This window comes from Plectropomus leopardus, chromosome 8, assembly GCF_008729295.1.
Source record: "Plectropomus leopardus isolate mb chromosome 8, YSFRI_Pleo_2.0, whole genome shotgun sequence".
NCBI lineage: Eukaryota > Metazoa > Chordata > Actinopteri > Perciformes > Serranidae > Plectropomus > Plectropomus leopardus.
The window spans coordinates 13,719,155-13,734,542 of record NC_056470.1 but is presented as its reverse complement, the minus strand read 5'-3'; the positions used below and the strand labels follow the sequence as shown (position 1 = coordinate 13,734,542).

General features: G+C 39.6%; 1 protein-coding gene across 1 annotated transcript; it reads left to right on the top strand.

Annotated features, from left to right (window-relative positions):
- Nucleotides 1-619: 619 nt before the first annotated feature.
- Nucleotides 620-10,249, top strand: alas2 (aminolevulinate, delta-, synthase 2). The gene is made up of 10 exons (XM_042492624.1): nt 620-747; nt 2,530-2,881; nt 2,968-3,063; nt 3,190-3,412; nt 4,173-4,357; nt 4,473-4,652; nt 5,522-5,686; nt 8,125-8,393; nt 9,323-9,485; nt 9,837-10,249. The coding sequence occupies exons 2-10, from the start codon at nt 2,551-2,553 to the stop codon at nt 9,998-10,000; spliced, it is 1,776 nt and encodes a 591-aa protein (XP_042348558.1). The 5' UTR covers nt 620-747; nt 2,530-2,550; the 3' UTR covers nt 10,001-10,249.
- Nucleotides 10,250-15,388: the final 5,139 nt, after the last annotated feature.

The window sequence follows — 15,388 nt, the reverse complement described above, 5'->3', positions numbered from 1 at the left end:
ATAATATCCCCAAATGAACTATAAGGGGACTTCATCTGACTTTTTTGATAATTTGTGGGCAATATTTATCAGGACTACCCCGCCATCCTGTTATGTTATCTTCATGAAGACAACTTTGCTTCTCTCACATGCCCCCATGGTGAATGAAGAATCAAAAAATAGGGAAACGTTTTTATGAATCAGACATTGTACATGTGGTCATGTTTAGAACAACATGATCACATACAAAACTATAAAAATCAGTTTACAATCTCTCACAAAACTGTATCCAGTCCCATTCCCAGACTTCCCAAGCACATGCATTTTTGTTAAATACCCTATAACACAAAAGCAAACAAACAGATGGTTATGATGGTACTTCATTTATATAGCACCTTTAACAACAGAGTGTTAATAACTATTTGAATATAACAAACTATTTATATGTTTAACAAACCAGACATCGAAGTTAAATGTCCACCATTCAGTCACTGTACAAGACAGAGAGTGACACAACTTTAATGGAACCCTATCAGCATCTTTGCACCTCCCACACAAACACACACACACACACTGACGCACACACACACACACTGACACACACCTCCCTGGGTGGCCCCCCAATGCTGAGACCCATATGACCCTTCTGATGGGTGGGAGCAGAGCTGATTTCATAATGCTCTTTGACATCTTACTAATAACTGCTGACACTTTCTAACCTTCTGTCTATTTGCTGTTTTGAAGTTCGTCCTCAGTGCAGGTCAACAGGTGAGCTTCGTCACTTCTGACCTCTTTCATTATTATTATTATATTATTATTAATGATTCTGTTGTTGTTATCAGCATAGCTTTTTTCATTATTTTGATTTTTTTAATAGTAGAAGGAGTAGTTGTGGTAACAGTACTCATGCTATTGACAGTATTAGTATCAGTGTTATTGTTATATACACGGCTGTACGCTACCATACAATATTTATTGTTACATACTACAGCAATAACAAAAGCAATAAATAAAGCATGTTTTTCATATTTTTCTTTTTGAATTGAATACTTTTTATGTTAATTTGTGTTTTATTCACTGATCGTAGTGGAGAACACACTAAATGACAGAATATAAATGTATGCACACATAATCTTTCTCTAAATGACTTTTGCTGACAGTCAAAGAGAAAAAATATGAGATGGGAATTTAAAAGCATGTAGCTAACTTAAGAAAATTATGCTCTTTGCATGTGATGAATAGTTAAATGTATTTAACAACAGTAAAGACAAACTTTTGACCTACTTGTGGTCTTTAAAGGGTCTTTGATGGACCAACTTAAAGATAACATCTAACCACAAGAAAAAGCCACAGATCCTAAGAATTGCTTTATCTGCTGCCTGCAGGAGATTGTGAAGGAAGTGACACAGTCCGTCTTTGTTTGTAAACTATACCACACATAGAGGTGCTCGTCTGTAAATAAAACTAAAATAAAGATAAGTTATTTTTGTTGACAATTTGTGGATTGTTTCCATCCAACTTTTAATTTGTCCTCTGAGACTGAGACTCTTTTAACAGCAGGAAAATAAAAGTTATTTATCAAAATATGGAGATGCATCCCTGCTATATTTTATTGGGGATTATTTCATCAGTAATCAGCCTCAGCTGATGACGTTTATCAGGGCTGCACTTGAACGCCTGCTGAGTTAAGATAAGCAGCAGCAACCTGCCGCACCCTGGAGGAGGCACCGACTGACACTGAACCAATATACACATCTCTGCCCCCTCTGGACATGCTTAACTATGTAAAGTATGATGCAATTGTCAAGTTCAGTCATCCTCATTTCACATTTTGATCAACTGACTATATAAAGCATGGCATATGAGGCAAAAGTAAATGTATAACCAGTGGTGGTATTTAGTTCCTTTAGTTAAATATTCTTTTAATAATCTGAAGTCCAGCATTGAAATGTAATAAAAGTATGTAAGTGTTTTCAGGAAAATGGTAGGTATAGGTAGGTATAAAACAAAAAAAGTTCCTATATGCAGAAAAATTGGATGTACAAAAAACTCAAAATGATTTTATAAAAATAATATAAAATTACATCAATGTTTATCAAAAGAGTTCCCAGCTAATTGATTGATTAATTGAATAATATTTTCAGCTATACTTTTATTAACTGTTGGGTTGTTTATTTTCTAACAAAAAAAAATCATATTTTATAAAGATTTCTTGTGTTTTTTCTTTTACGCAGAAATCTTAACTTGTAAAATAGTAGCTTAAGTTTTCAGATAAAACCAGTGAATTAAAAAATACAATAGCTCACTCTAAAATCTTGTGGAGTGAAAGTATAAAGTAGTATAAAAGGAAAAGACTCAAGTAAAATATGAGTGCATCAAATTTGTTCTTAAGTACCTAAATAAATACACTTACTTACATTCCACCATTGTTTATAACACTTTTTTACACATCATAAATGTAATGAAATTCACACCCTTTGCAGATATAAAGCATATGTCCGTGATATTTTTCAAAATGAAATTAATTTACTATCTTTTATCCTAAATCAGAGAAGGAACAGCTGAAGTACAATGGCGGCCTTCCTTCACCACTGCCCCTTCCTTAAGTCTGCGCCTCAGCCAGCTTTGAGGAGAACTGGAGCTGCCTTGCTGTCTATGGCCAACCAATGCCCCATCATCGTTCGCCAGATCAGTGTGAGCAGCGCAGCCTCTCTGGGGGCCAAGCTGAGAGTCTCACCCACCGAACAAGAGTCTCACCCACTTCCAGTGGAGGATCAGAAGAGGCAGTTCGCTCAGAGAGCTACTCAGGTGGCTCTGTCTGTATCGGAGAGCTGCCCCTTTGTCAGCTCTCAGATTGGGATGGTCCGAGCCAGTCCTGAGGTACAGGAGGATGTCCAAGAAGGTGGGAGGAACTAACACTCCATAATGATGCTGCATAGACAAAATAGTAACATCTCACACTGACAGACTTGCACTCATCTTTCACAGGTTTGTTGAGTTCTCTGTTGAATGGTTTAAAGGATTCAATCCTCCTAACATCAGCTGAAACCAATTCTGTCAACCACCTCCTCAAAGACAACATGGGTAAAATGTTACCTATTTCATTTGATACAATTTAGTAAAACATGTTTCTTTTATTTGCCTAATTATTAGTTGAGCTGCTCATTGAATGCTGTAACTGATTTTAAGTCAAAACTGTCACCTCTGCAGTTGGTCCCAGCTATGACTATGACCACTTCTTTACTGAGAAGATTGCTGAGAAAAAGAAGGACCACACATACAGAGTCTTCAAGACCGTGAACAGGAGCGCTGAGGTCTTCCCTTTCGCTGAAGATTACTCCATCTCTGGACGGGAGGGCTCCCAGGTGTCTGTCTGGTGCAGCAATGACTATCTGGGAATGAGTCGGCACCCACGGGTCCTCGGTGCAATAAGGTAAAAGGAGACAGAAAAAAAGCAAATGTTTGCAACTGTTCTGGCGCAAAAAAAACCCCAAAACATTAGTTGTTTGTCTGCATTTTCCTTCCAAAGCAGCATTGATAGTATATTTTTGACATAGTGTCCATGAAGTTCTTTTAGCCCTTAGAGGCCTACCATAGACCCATTTTTGTCTTTTTTGGGGGGGATTGGGGATCTTTAGGGGTAGATAGCAGCTGGTAACCTGAAGATTAATTTGAGATGCAGCTCAGCACATGGTGTCAAGTCTCTTTAGTCAGAAATCTGTAATAAACATTGTATTTTGATCTGGCTTCTATTTAAAGTTTGAGGTTTATATTGTAAAGGGGCTTAGAACATTATGATGAAAGTATATGATGGCCACTCACATGCTCAGTTATGGTGCATACATTGTTGCAGCAACCTTTGAGCTGATGTTATTTGTTGCATAGATTTGGTGGAAAATTTAAGCATTTTTACACCACTTGAGAATTGGTAAAAAAAAAAAAAAAAAAAATCCAAGTCCAGTCTCCAGTCTGATTTGATTCTACAGCTCTGGCAAAAACAAAAGCTGCAGCCATTTTTTGACATGTAGGCTACATCAGGGGTCAATCCATCCTTTTTATCTATTTTTCAGTTAGTGGGTTTTGTAGAACCTGGAGCCATTGTTTTGATGTTAAAGAATTAAGTTGAAAGAAAATTTGAAAGAAAAGATGCCTGTGGGCTTTATGTTTTATCATTTTGTTTTGGATGATTTCAGAGATGCCCTGGAAAGGCATGGTGCTGGAGCAGGTGGGACCAGAAACATCTCAGGCACCAGTAACTACCACGTGTCTCTGGAGAGGGAACTGGCTCAGCTGCACCAGAAAGATGCAGCTCTGGTCTTCTCCTCCTGCTTCGTGGCAAATGACTCCACCCTCTTTACTTTGGCCAAGATGCTGCCAGGTAAATACTGACCTCTGACATATATTTTGCATTTCATATATCATAGAAAAGGTGATGTTATCTCACAGGGAAGTTATCTTCACTGGTTTCATGCTGTATTCACTGCTGTGTACAGGGTGCGAGATCTACTCTGATGCAGGGAACCACGCATCAATGATTCAGGGCATCAGGAACAGCAAAGCCAACCGTTTTATCTTCCGCCACAATGACAGCCGACACCTGGAGGAGCTGCTGCAACGCTCAGACCCTAAGACGCCCAAAATAGTGGCATTTGAGACTGTGCACTCGATGGATGGTAAGTACTATGAAATATTACATTGCAGTGATAGAGGAGATTATTTAGATTTCATATCTTTACTCATAAACCTTGTGGAGGTTACAGCTATTTAAAAATACTGTATATATACAGAAAGATATTAGATATAAATCAATTAAAATGGAGAAACAAGAGATGTAAATTTTGATATTTTACCTTCTGTGGCTGAGCTGAATAAGATCATGTGAAAATACTATATGAACATATGTATTATTAAGATTGGATTTATCTTAGTTTACGGCACATTGGTGGCTGTGTGATTGTGGAAATACCAGGCTCACAGTTAAGCCACAATATATTTATAGTCTTAGTAATAAAATTCTCCACTGAAAAAAATAATAATATAAAACTGGCACGTGAGCCACATCAATTCGCAAATTCTTTATGTATATTATAAGTTAAGTCATCATGTGCAAAATTAATAATTTATAGCCAACAAAGGGAGAACCAGGTTTAGAGTATTTATATTTCTATTATCTTCAGTTATTTAGTCTGCGCTATTTATCATTTATCACTGTCTCCCATGGGAGGAAATAGTTTTCCACCCTCAGCTCTATTTCTCTGTGTGATATTACACTGCTGACAGCTCCATAAAGCACAAACTGAAGCAGGCTGAGTGGATGACTGGGACCATATCCAGGATGTTTTTTTTAAACACTAACACAAAAAAAGAGGTGTTTTGATGTAAACAATTTGTAATTTATAGAGATTTTTACATTTGCAAGTAGTGTAAATAACTCCCCAAATTCAAGCATACACCTAGATCTACACAACAATTACATTTGCAGCATAAATTTGCCTATTTTGCACAGTTCTAATTATAGCACCTTATTCTCTGGGGCTTACAGGTGCCATATGTCCTCTGGAAGAGCTGTGTGATGTCGCTCATCGTTATGGAGCTCTGACGTTTGTTGATGAGGTTCACGCTGTGGGCCTGTACGGAGCTCACGGAGCTGGAGTGGGAGAGAGAGACAACATTATGCACAAGATTGACATTGTCTCTGGGACCTTAGGTGAGGAGCTTTTGTAGAGATTGTTGTTCTTTTAAAATGTCTAAACAAGTGAGCAAACTGTTTTGTTTCATCGTACCTTTCTATTATATGTAAGGTATGATGAAATACACTATTACAGTAAAAGGGCGAGGCAAACGGCTTCAAACTGTCTTAGATTAATTGCCTCTTTTCTTGGCCAAATTCCCCATTTACAGCCACTTGCACTAACTGACACTGTCATATTGCCAGCACGGGAGCAATGGCTCTCGACAAGGATGATGCTGCCCCTATGTTGGTTAAATAAGGTCAGGAGTGAAAGCAGCAGTTTTATCAGCTGGGTGCCGACTCTACTCCCTCTCTGGTTGCACTGATAAAACCATCATCAGGGAGTCGTTGAGTGTGTAGCTTTATGACAACTGTGTAGTTCTAGGTAGAAAATCCTGTCAGACTCACATTAGTTGTAAACTAATCCTGGATTACAAGACTTGACATTACAAGACATTGCTGCAAGTGTTGAAATGGCAATAAATAATCAAACAACAGCAAATAAAAAATTCATAGTGGTATATCAACACACAAAACCCAAAGTGCAATTTTTGATACATTATTGTGATGTCATAATTTGACACAGAAATGAAATGTACCATGTCATTTAAGGATATTAAAGTATAGCAATTGGGACTTCAATATTAAACAGTGAGAGTTAATTATCACACACAGAATATGTCATGTATTATTTTGGTGTAGAAAGTATCCATCAGATTCTTTGCCTTAGTAAAAGCAGCAGTGTCATAATGTAAAAATATATCATCATAATAAGTTAGGATTCAAAACTACAGAAGCATCATGAATAAAGCTACATTTGTATAAAAAGTATAAAAAGTATTCAGTAAGCAGGGTGGTGCGTATCCAGCTTTATGTTATTGTGTAGGTTAAATATCCATACTGATGTTATTATTAGAGCAAATATTATTAAAGAGATATATCAGATCTTTTGAAGTGGGGTTGTTTTGGGTACTTATCCATCATCAGCGTATTACAAACAGTAGATGTCAGTCAGTATGCCCCCTGTTTGGAGAAGCAGGCTGGAGTACTGCCACTGAAGCTAAGCAGTGTACTGCTGTGGAGGGCTCAGCATAAAACATATTATAGCGATTGTGATGTCTTGAGAGGTCTGGAACTTTCCTGGAGCTTTCGAGTTGTGGTGCAGGAAATGAAAACAATCAAACGTTGCTTTTCAACTTACACTCACTCCAACTTACAGTTTATTTAGTATTCGGTCTTCTTTAAAAGGTCAACTTATCTCTTTGAGACAGAAGTTAAACAAAACAAAAACAGGCATGTAAATCAAAACTCCAGTTCACTGTCTCCTGGGTACTATAACTAAAATCTCTGCTCGTGTCTGTCTGTCTCTGTAATTGACTTTGCCCCTACATGCACTGACTCCCCTTCAGCTCCCTCACCAGGGCAATCAGCTGATTTGTCTCAGCTGGGCAGCAATCAGTGTCCTGGCTGAAGCCTGCTGGCTTATTGTAGTCTTTTACTGGATGCCATGATGGTTTGTAGGCCTTGCTGCAACCACCAAGAATGCATCTCCCCCAATAACTCTACCTCTCATGACACCACACCACCTATAGAAAAGTCCTAAAAAAATTATTATTCGGAATATTTTCTTTACTTTACCTTGACATCAGATAGAGTTTTCTGATGGGGGAATGAAGCCGTCATAATGCCCTTTTATAAGCCAGACTCCAATGAGGGAAAAAATGATTTCAGTAATGTAATAAAAACAGTAATGTTGGCTCGCTAAACACAGGAGCTGTTTCGATTGTTTGCCTTCTGGTGTGACTTTGGTGTTTTACTGACCAAAGTCATACAACAGCAGAAACGAACAAAATGATCAAGGCACTTGTAGACCAACAGCTCTCATGTTTAACAAGCCAACATGACTGTTTTTGTCAGTGGATACTGGTGGTTTTGATGAGAGCATAGAAAGGGAACTGACAACATTAACAGTTCACCCTTCGGAGTGGGCTATTTGATGTAAAAGCAAAGCAGTGAAAACACTCTATATAGTGCACTCTTGAAATCAACTGATAATGATTTTTTTAGGTGGATAAAATATGTTCCTCATCCACAGCAGTACATTGCTCAGCTTTGGTCTCAGCACTGCTGGCCGTTCCTCCAAACTGGGGGCATGCTGACAGAAATCTTGCGTTATCTGTTACAATACAAACTTCACACTTTAATGGTTGTAAATTATGTACGAATATATTAGTCTACAAGGTTAGCTGTCAAATTAATGCATAAGGTAAAATGTTTCCCCTTTGAAATATGTCTCAAAAAACGTAAGTACTATTAAATGGAAATACTCAATTTAAATGTTGGATTTGTACTTAAATAAATGAAACTCCAATTATTGCCTCCTCACCTCACATGTCCTCTGTCATCGGTTACAGGTAAAGCCTTTGGCTGTGTTGGAGGCTACATTGCCAGCAGCGCTGCCCTGGTAGACGTGGTGCGCTCCTTCGCAGCTGGCTTTATCTTCACCACCGCTCTGCCTCCGATGGTCTTGGCTGGAGCCCTGGAGTCTGTCCGGGTCCTGAGGAGCCCCGAGGGGCAGCAGCTCCGCAGAGCCCACCAGAGGAACGTCAAACACATGAGGCAGCTGCTCATGGATAAGGGCCTGCCTGTGGTCAACTGTCCCAGCCACATCATCCCCATACGGGTAAGACAGTTACCATATCCCACTCCATCAACTCCTCATCTGATCATTCCAGTTGTTAGTATTTGTATTTAGAGTATCTTTTTGGTCAGAGAAATATTAGGAATGCAATTTATCTCAGGAGAAAACTCAAGCCTATCTAAAAATGTTTTCAGAAACAAACACAAATCACAAATTTTCTCATCTTACAGTTAAATAGTGCACTAAAATGTGTTTCTGAATACATTTTAGGTAGCAATAACAAAAACTTAATTCATATTTGTTTAGCGCTGCCCAGATTGACATGACTGATTGACTGACAACTGCATTGGAGACTCCTCGGCTCTGACTGGTTGTTTTGGTTTATGTGCAGTAATGCCATTGGAAGCACTACGAGAAGGCAGAGGAACATGATTTTTTCACAGATTATCTGTCTCTTCGTGCTGAGTGGATGTAGTCAAGAAGCCTGCAGTGAAAAAGGCCTAATGTCTACTCCTCTATAACTTCACAAGTACATCATTAAACATCTGGAGTCTTAAGTGTGCCATCCAAATAATTAGAGATTTTCAGTGTTTAATTATAATCCAATTTATGATCGTTAAAAAGTAATTCTAAGATGTTAAGTTAATTAAATTTGCATTTACATTATGCAAACTTAAATCTTTTTGTGATATCATTTATTTTTACGATTCCATTTAAAAATTCAGTTTTGACTTCATTGTGGCTTTAATGCATCATTTAAATGCTAATTAAAATCATCAATTTGTAATTACTTTTTAAAAATGTATCACACTGTTGAAAGTAAACACAGAAAACTTCTATAAATAATTCAAGCAGCACACTCTTAGCTCTACAGACAAAGTCCACCACAGTAATAGCATTGATTACTACATGTATGTCCTGATTGTGCTGAATAAAAGCATCCACGTCACTTTTTGTGTTCTGTTTTCTAGGTGGGCAACGCCGAGCTGAACACTAAAGTGTGTGACACTCTGCTGGAGAGACACAACATCTACGTCCAGGCCATAAACTACCCCACAGTGCCTCGTGGTGAGGAGCTGCTGCGCCTGGCTCCGTCTCCTCATCATAACCCTGCCATGATGGACTACTTTGTGGGTGAGTGTGGGGATCCTTACCAAAATTAGGTCAGAGCTGTTCTACTAAACCTCCAATCAAGTTAAGTGGGGACAACAGCCAGTACACGTGATTTATGTTTGTCCTTTGTGAGTCTCGTTGCTCTGTAAGCATATATGAGTCTCTTGGCATCCACTTGTCACAACATACTGCAATGCAGCAAAATGACAAAACTCTGAAGAGATCTTTAAATTGTCATCATTTAGTAGCAAAACTGACATTATAACCTTTTTGTGTGCCAACCGAATGAGCAAAGACTAAATTTTACGACGCAGAAATAAATATTGGCATTTATTTTTGTCATTCTTATCAGTGTCTGTGTTTCATTCACAGAGAAACTAGTGGAGGTGTGGCAGGAGGCGGGGCTCCTGCTCAACAGCCCGGCCACAGCTTCCTGCGCCTTCTGTGACCGCCCGCTACATTTTGACCTAATGAGTGAGTGGGAGAAATCCTACTTTGGCAACATGGAACCACAATTCATCACTGTGCTTGCATAATACCATAGTACATGTGGTATCTCAACGCAAGTTATACATGCAATACATGTATACATTTAATTTTATATTCAACAGCCTTTTTTAAATACAAAGTTCTTCATCAGGTGCACTGAGAAGAGTACATAAGTCTTGACTCTGTACTTACATTAAAATGTTCTTTATTGTAAGTGGTACGGACTAAACTCCAGTATTTATATCTGTTTTCTTGTATCTATGCTTATTAAATTGTGTTTGCTGTCATGGATTGGATTAAAGAAAATTGTGTCTTCTCCATTTCAAAAGCATAAAACCTGCACGTTAGGCACTTTCTTAAATCTTTTATCTAGGTGTGATGGTTTGTATTAAATTATTTTTAATTTTATGCTGCGTGATTTCCTTTATACAACTATAATGACCATCATGATTTGTTTTCGTTATCACAATAATTAAATTGCTGGTGTTTCAGTTAAAAATACGATGTGCTGAAATTAACTGGTTCATAAAATATGAGATAATAAAATATTCAATAAATTTGTGAAGTTGGGAATCATTACCGCCAACATACACCTCCCATATTCAATATACTGCTTTGCTGTAATGATAAATATATTGAAACCTATGATTAATGTTGTTGTTAATGCTGCAAACTTAACTGGAAGACATACTATGAACCAAAGCACCTTGTCCAAAAGAAACCATCAAATATGTTATAAAGTTGTGGAAGATTTCGCATTAGTTAGAGAGTAACTGGCATACAAATGATCATTTAGGGGGTGGGGGGGGTGGTTGAAGTGCTCCTTTAAGGTACAGGCACTGACATGGCTATATTATGTGAGTTCGGCTGGAGCTCCTGTGTACCTTTGACTACAGCGCTAGTTGACATTGCAGGGGCTGGCCACTTCTCGTTTGACCTTTGCCTTCAGTCTGCGGAGCTCTGCATTCTCACTGTCCACAACAAGACCACATTCAATCAATGTCCAGGATTTACTGAGCTGCTGCTCCCCATAGTGTTGCAGCGCCCCCCGCAGGAAGCACTCAGCCAGACGTAGCCTCCCCAGACCAGTCTCCACGCACTGGATTGTCTGATTCCGGTGGAGCTCCAATGCCCGAGAGAAATCCTCCAGAGCTGCTCCTTCTCTGGAACAGAGCACCAGGCTGCGGCCTCGCCGACACAGGTCCTCCGCCCAGACTTGGGGGTCCTCTGAGCAGTTGGAGTCAGATCCATTGTGTTTCTGGATAACTGTGTCCAGATCAGCTATGGCCCGCTCATGTAGGCCAAGCTGAGCGAGGCAGGCTGCCCGCTGGCGGAGATACTGGAGTCTGTGATTGCCCACTGCTTGAACTGCCACGGTCAGCAGTGCGAGGGCCTGCTCCCACTGACCATCTGACGACACACTGCTGGCCTCCTGAGCTGCTGCCTGTTGCAGTATAAATGTAGAGCAATTTATAAATTCAGAAATATTCCTAATTTACAGGAAATTAGCCAGACTAAGGAAAGGTGCTGTTGCCCTGTCTTGTAAATTAATGTAAAAGTTTTTATTGATGCTCTGCATCACCACATATTATGCATACTTTTCCATCTTTTCTGACCTTACTGTCCATTTCAACCATAGTAAATATTCATTGTGATACAGTGAGAGAGAACCTCCTAAATTGTTGGACGTGCTAGTAGAGTTTCAGGCATTTTGGTTTTCATTGTTTTTTGTTTTTTTTAAAAATATATTTTAGTTGGCACTGTATCAACCAAACCATAAAAACCATAAAAAGTGAAGTCAATAAAAATGATAGCACGTAAAAAATTCAGGCAGAACAGATTAAATCAAGACTGAATGCAGGGGAAATGTGAAATTATCTTAAAAAAAAAAACAGGAGTGTCACAGAATCACAGAGGAGCTCAGTGCAGTGTGATGAGATGGATAACACCACAAATTAGACAGAAAATTAAATTGAAATTAATCACATTATAATAGTTTTATCTTGCTTTTTTTGCAACACTCCACTGTATCACTACAGCAATGCTGCTCATTCTAAAGTGGATCTAAGATTCCTGCACGGAGGCTTACCTGTGCCATGCGTTTTCGCTGATTAAATGGGATCAGGGCCAGCAAGAAGACCAGACTGGATGAATCTTTCTCAGTCAGTTTGCTGAGCCTGCGAGCTGCGCTGAGGTAGTTCTGCTGCCAGGCCGCCACCACACCCACTCTGGCCTGGGCCACTGCATCTCTTGGCTCCTGGCCAAACACCTGGCACAGATGAGCACCTGCTGCCTTAACTTCACCTGGCACAAATGGACCACAACAGCAGGAGTAAGGATTACTGAAAACAAGGAGCGCTAAGTTCACTGGGAAAGTGGATCAAAGTGGAAACGCCATACAGACTGAATTGTCATCTCTTCAACACACAATTTCCAGTGACATCAAGGCAAGAAGTTGAGCAGCAAAGTTTGGCGAAGTTCCCATCTCACCTTTGGCTAAGAGAATGTCCACATAGAGGAGATGCCATCTGGGGTCTCTGCAGTCAGTCCTCATCAGAGCTCCACCAATTATAAAAGCCTCTCTGAGCTGCTCCTCGTGGCAGGGGACAGCATTAGCGAGCAGGATGTCTGACAGATTGGTCCGACAGAACTGATGCAGCCAATCACAGACCAGCTTCCGTGCCTTGTCTTTGAGTGATAGGATATCTTTGGTGACGATGTCAGCGTTAATCTGAAGTGCTGACAGGATATCATGGGTGCATTCCTGACAGGAAAAGGTAGATGTTTATATTTAAATTGAAGATGCATATTGCCGACAGCTGCGTTAGACACTGTTATGTAAAAATATATCTGTCTTATACAGGGTATACCCACCTTTCAGCTAAAAGGCCATTGGAATAAACAGGAGAGTATACCCACTTTCTCCTCGGTAACCTACCCATCTACCTAGCAGTGTACCCACCTCATCAACTACATCTACACCACTGCACATTGGTCAACATAAGCATGATATCGGTGGTTTACAGTCATTATATATTGTGCCTAGTGAAATTCTAGTTCCATAAACAATTACCTTTCACGGATGGTTGCAGCCACTAATGTGTCAAGCTGCCTAGTGTAGTTAGAAGTCTCGAGAATGCCAAAGAAAAGAAATAAACTTTTTAAAGTTCTGAGCTACGGCATGTTTTGACAGCATTTCAACTCAAGAATACCTTTTGTTGGTTCAGCATTAGATAGGTGAAGCCTCTTCCACAGAGGGCCTGGACGTGTTTCGGGTGCTCCTTCAGAATGGCACTGAAATCAAAGATGGCTGTCTTTCGTTGACCCAGCAGGGCGTAACACCTCGCTCTCTCCAGCAAAGACTCTGCTGCCTCACCACCTGGAAAAATTCATTTAATTAGTTTCACAATATTCACAGCACGATCATCCCAATTAAACTGATTACTTGCACACTTCCATAAAGAAACAGTGACCAAAACACACAGAGTATGCATATATGCTGAAATTGCTTCCTTATTGTCTAGTTCAATAATACAGAGCCTATCTGTCTGCTTTTTGTTTAGTGTTTTGAAAGTTATGTGGCTCTACTGAACTGAGTCCAAACACAGAAATAAAGTCCCCGTTTTGTACCAGCCTTTCTCTTATCCCTCTAATCCTATCTAGATTAAAGTATTACCAACTATCTATTGAGTCAACAACCAGAATGAAACTAATAAACTACCAGAGGCCATAATGGCGATGGAGAGGTATGCCACAGCCTCCCTGACGGCGCTCTCTTCTCGTGTGCCCCCCAGGATGCGTTTTGCTGCAGAGTGGCAGTGCCCCTGCAGCAGAGCTCGGTCCTTCTGTTGTGCCACCGCCAACAGGGGGCGCAAGCAGCTCGTGTCACCACACTGAATCAGCTTTTTTAATAGCTGCAAAAAAAAGGTCAGATATTAAAACTTTCTCTTTTTTACTGTAAAAGCTATAAAATGTGGAGATAAATGTATTAAGCTAGCTGACCTGACACACCATATCACTACAGAATAATGTACTCTGGTTGTATTCAGTTGATGATTTTACATTGCCTGAGACCACACCTATTGATTATGAATGTATAACAATAACTAAAAAGAAAAAAAATGTTTTGCAAAACTAATGTGGTGTATTATTTCTTAGCTTTGCTACAGAAACTAAAAAATGACCTTTTGGCAAACCAGGCCTGTCCAATTTATCTTAGACCACCACTAAATGACATTTAATCCTGGAGGAATATGTTAATTAAATAAAAGGGAATTCACATTCACCGCTCTGTTGGCCTGTGACTAATATAAACAGACCAGTAGTTCGACTTGAGTCAGTGTTGACTCATTTTTACTCTACTTCCTAATTTGTAGTTCTAATGCTGAACATGCTGATGATTCTACAGGTGACTGGGTTGTTTTAATGTTTCTTCTGTCTGCTGGGCAGCACTGTACTTCATAAGGTATCTGTATTTGTGCCCCGTTGTTCGTGTGGTGAAACATGTATAGATTTACTCTGGCACCAGGTTTGACAAAGGCTACGTCTACTCATATACAAATAAAGAACACTACAGTAATTAGAGGGAGTGTAAATGACTCATTGAGGTTCCTAGAATGCACTTTGAGGCTGTGGCTGGGGAGCAATATAAGTAAATGAGAATAAGTAAATGAGAATTATATTATGCAAATGTCACCCAGTGTAACACATACTGTACATCCTACTGTAAGAAAAGAACAGAAATTTCAACACCTTGTTTCAGAAAAAAAAAATTAATTAGATAACTGTGTCTGTATGTGCAGAAATTGTGGATCATTGATTTCTTTTGCCAAATCTTCTCATGCCATAAATCACAAAACTGGTAATGTTTTTTTTTCAAGTAATAAATATATAGTTTTCCTAAATAGGCAGGAACACACCCTGCCCGAATCCCCCTTGAAAAAACATGTAGTTGCCTCTGCACTTTGGTTGCCACCGCTCAAAACTTGCATACCTGGTTGGTGTCATAAAGAAAGCCTCTGTGCAGCTGCAGCAGGGCGAGGCGAGCCAGGATGGGTGCTCGAGGACTGGTGGGCCCGATGGAAAGAAGCAGCCGGTAGGCCTCCTCCACCCGTCCAAGCTGGTACAAGGCATCTGCTGCCAGGATCTGAGACCCATCAGCACCAGGCTGGAGTTCCACCAGCAGTGCAGCCAAAGACTGGACACCAGCTGGAGTCCTAATGCACAAAGAAGAAAAAAGTGCAACACCAAATGAATGCATTTCATTGAGAGAACATGAATTAGAGTGAGGATCATAAACTGACATTTGTAGTTTTATTCAGATGAACTATAACCTTACAGAACTACCAGAGAAAGATTTTGCTACATAGCCTTTTCTTTTCTCACGAGAAATGAAACAGCTTCTTATACAGACATTATGCAGTGATAGAAAAAAC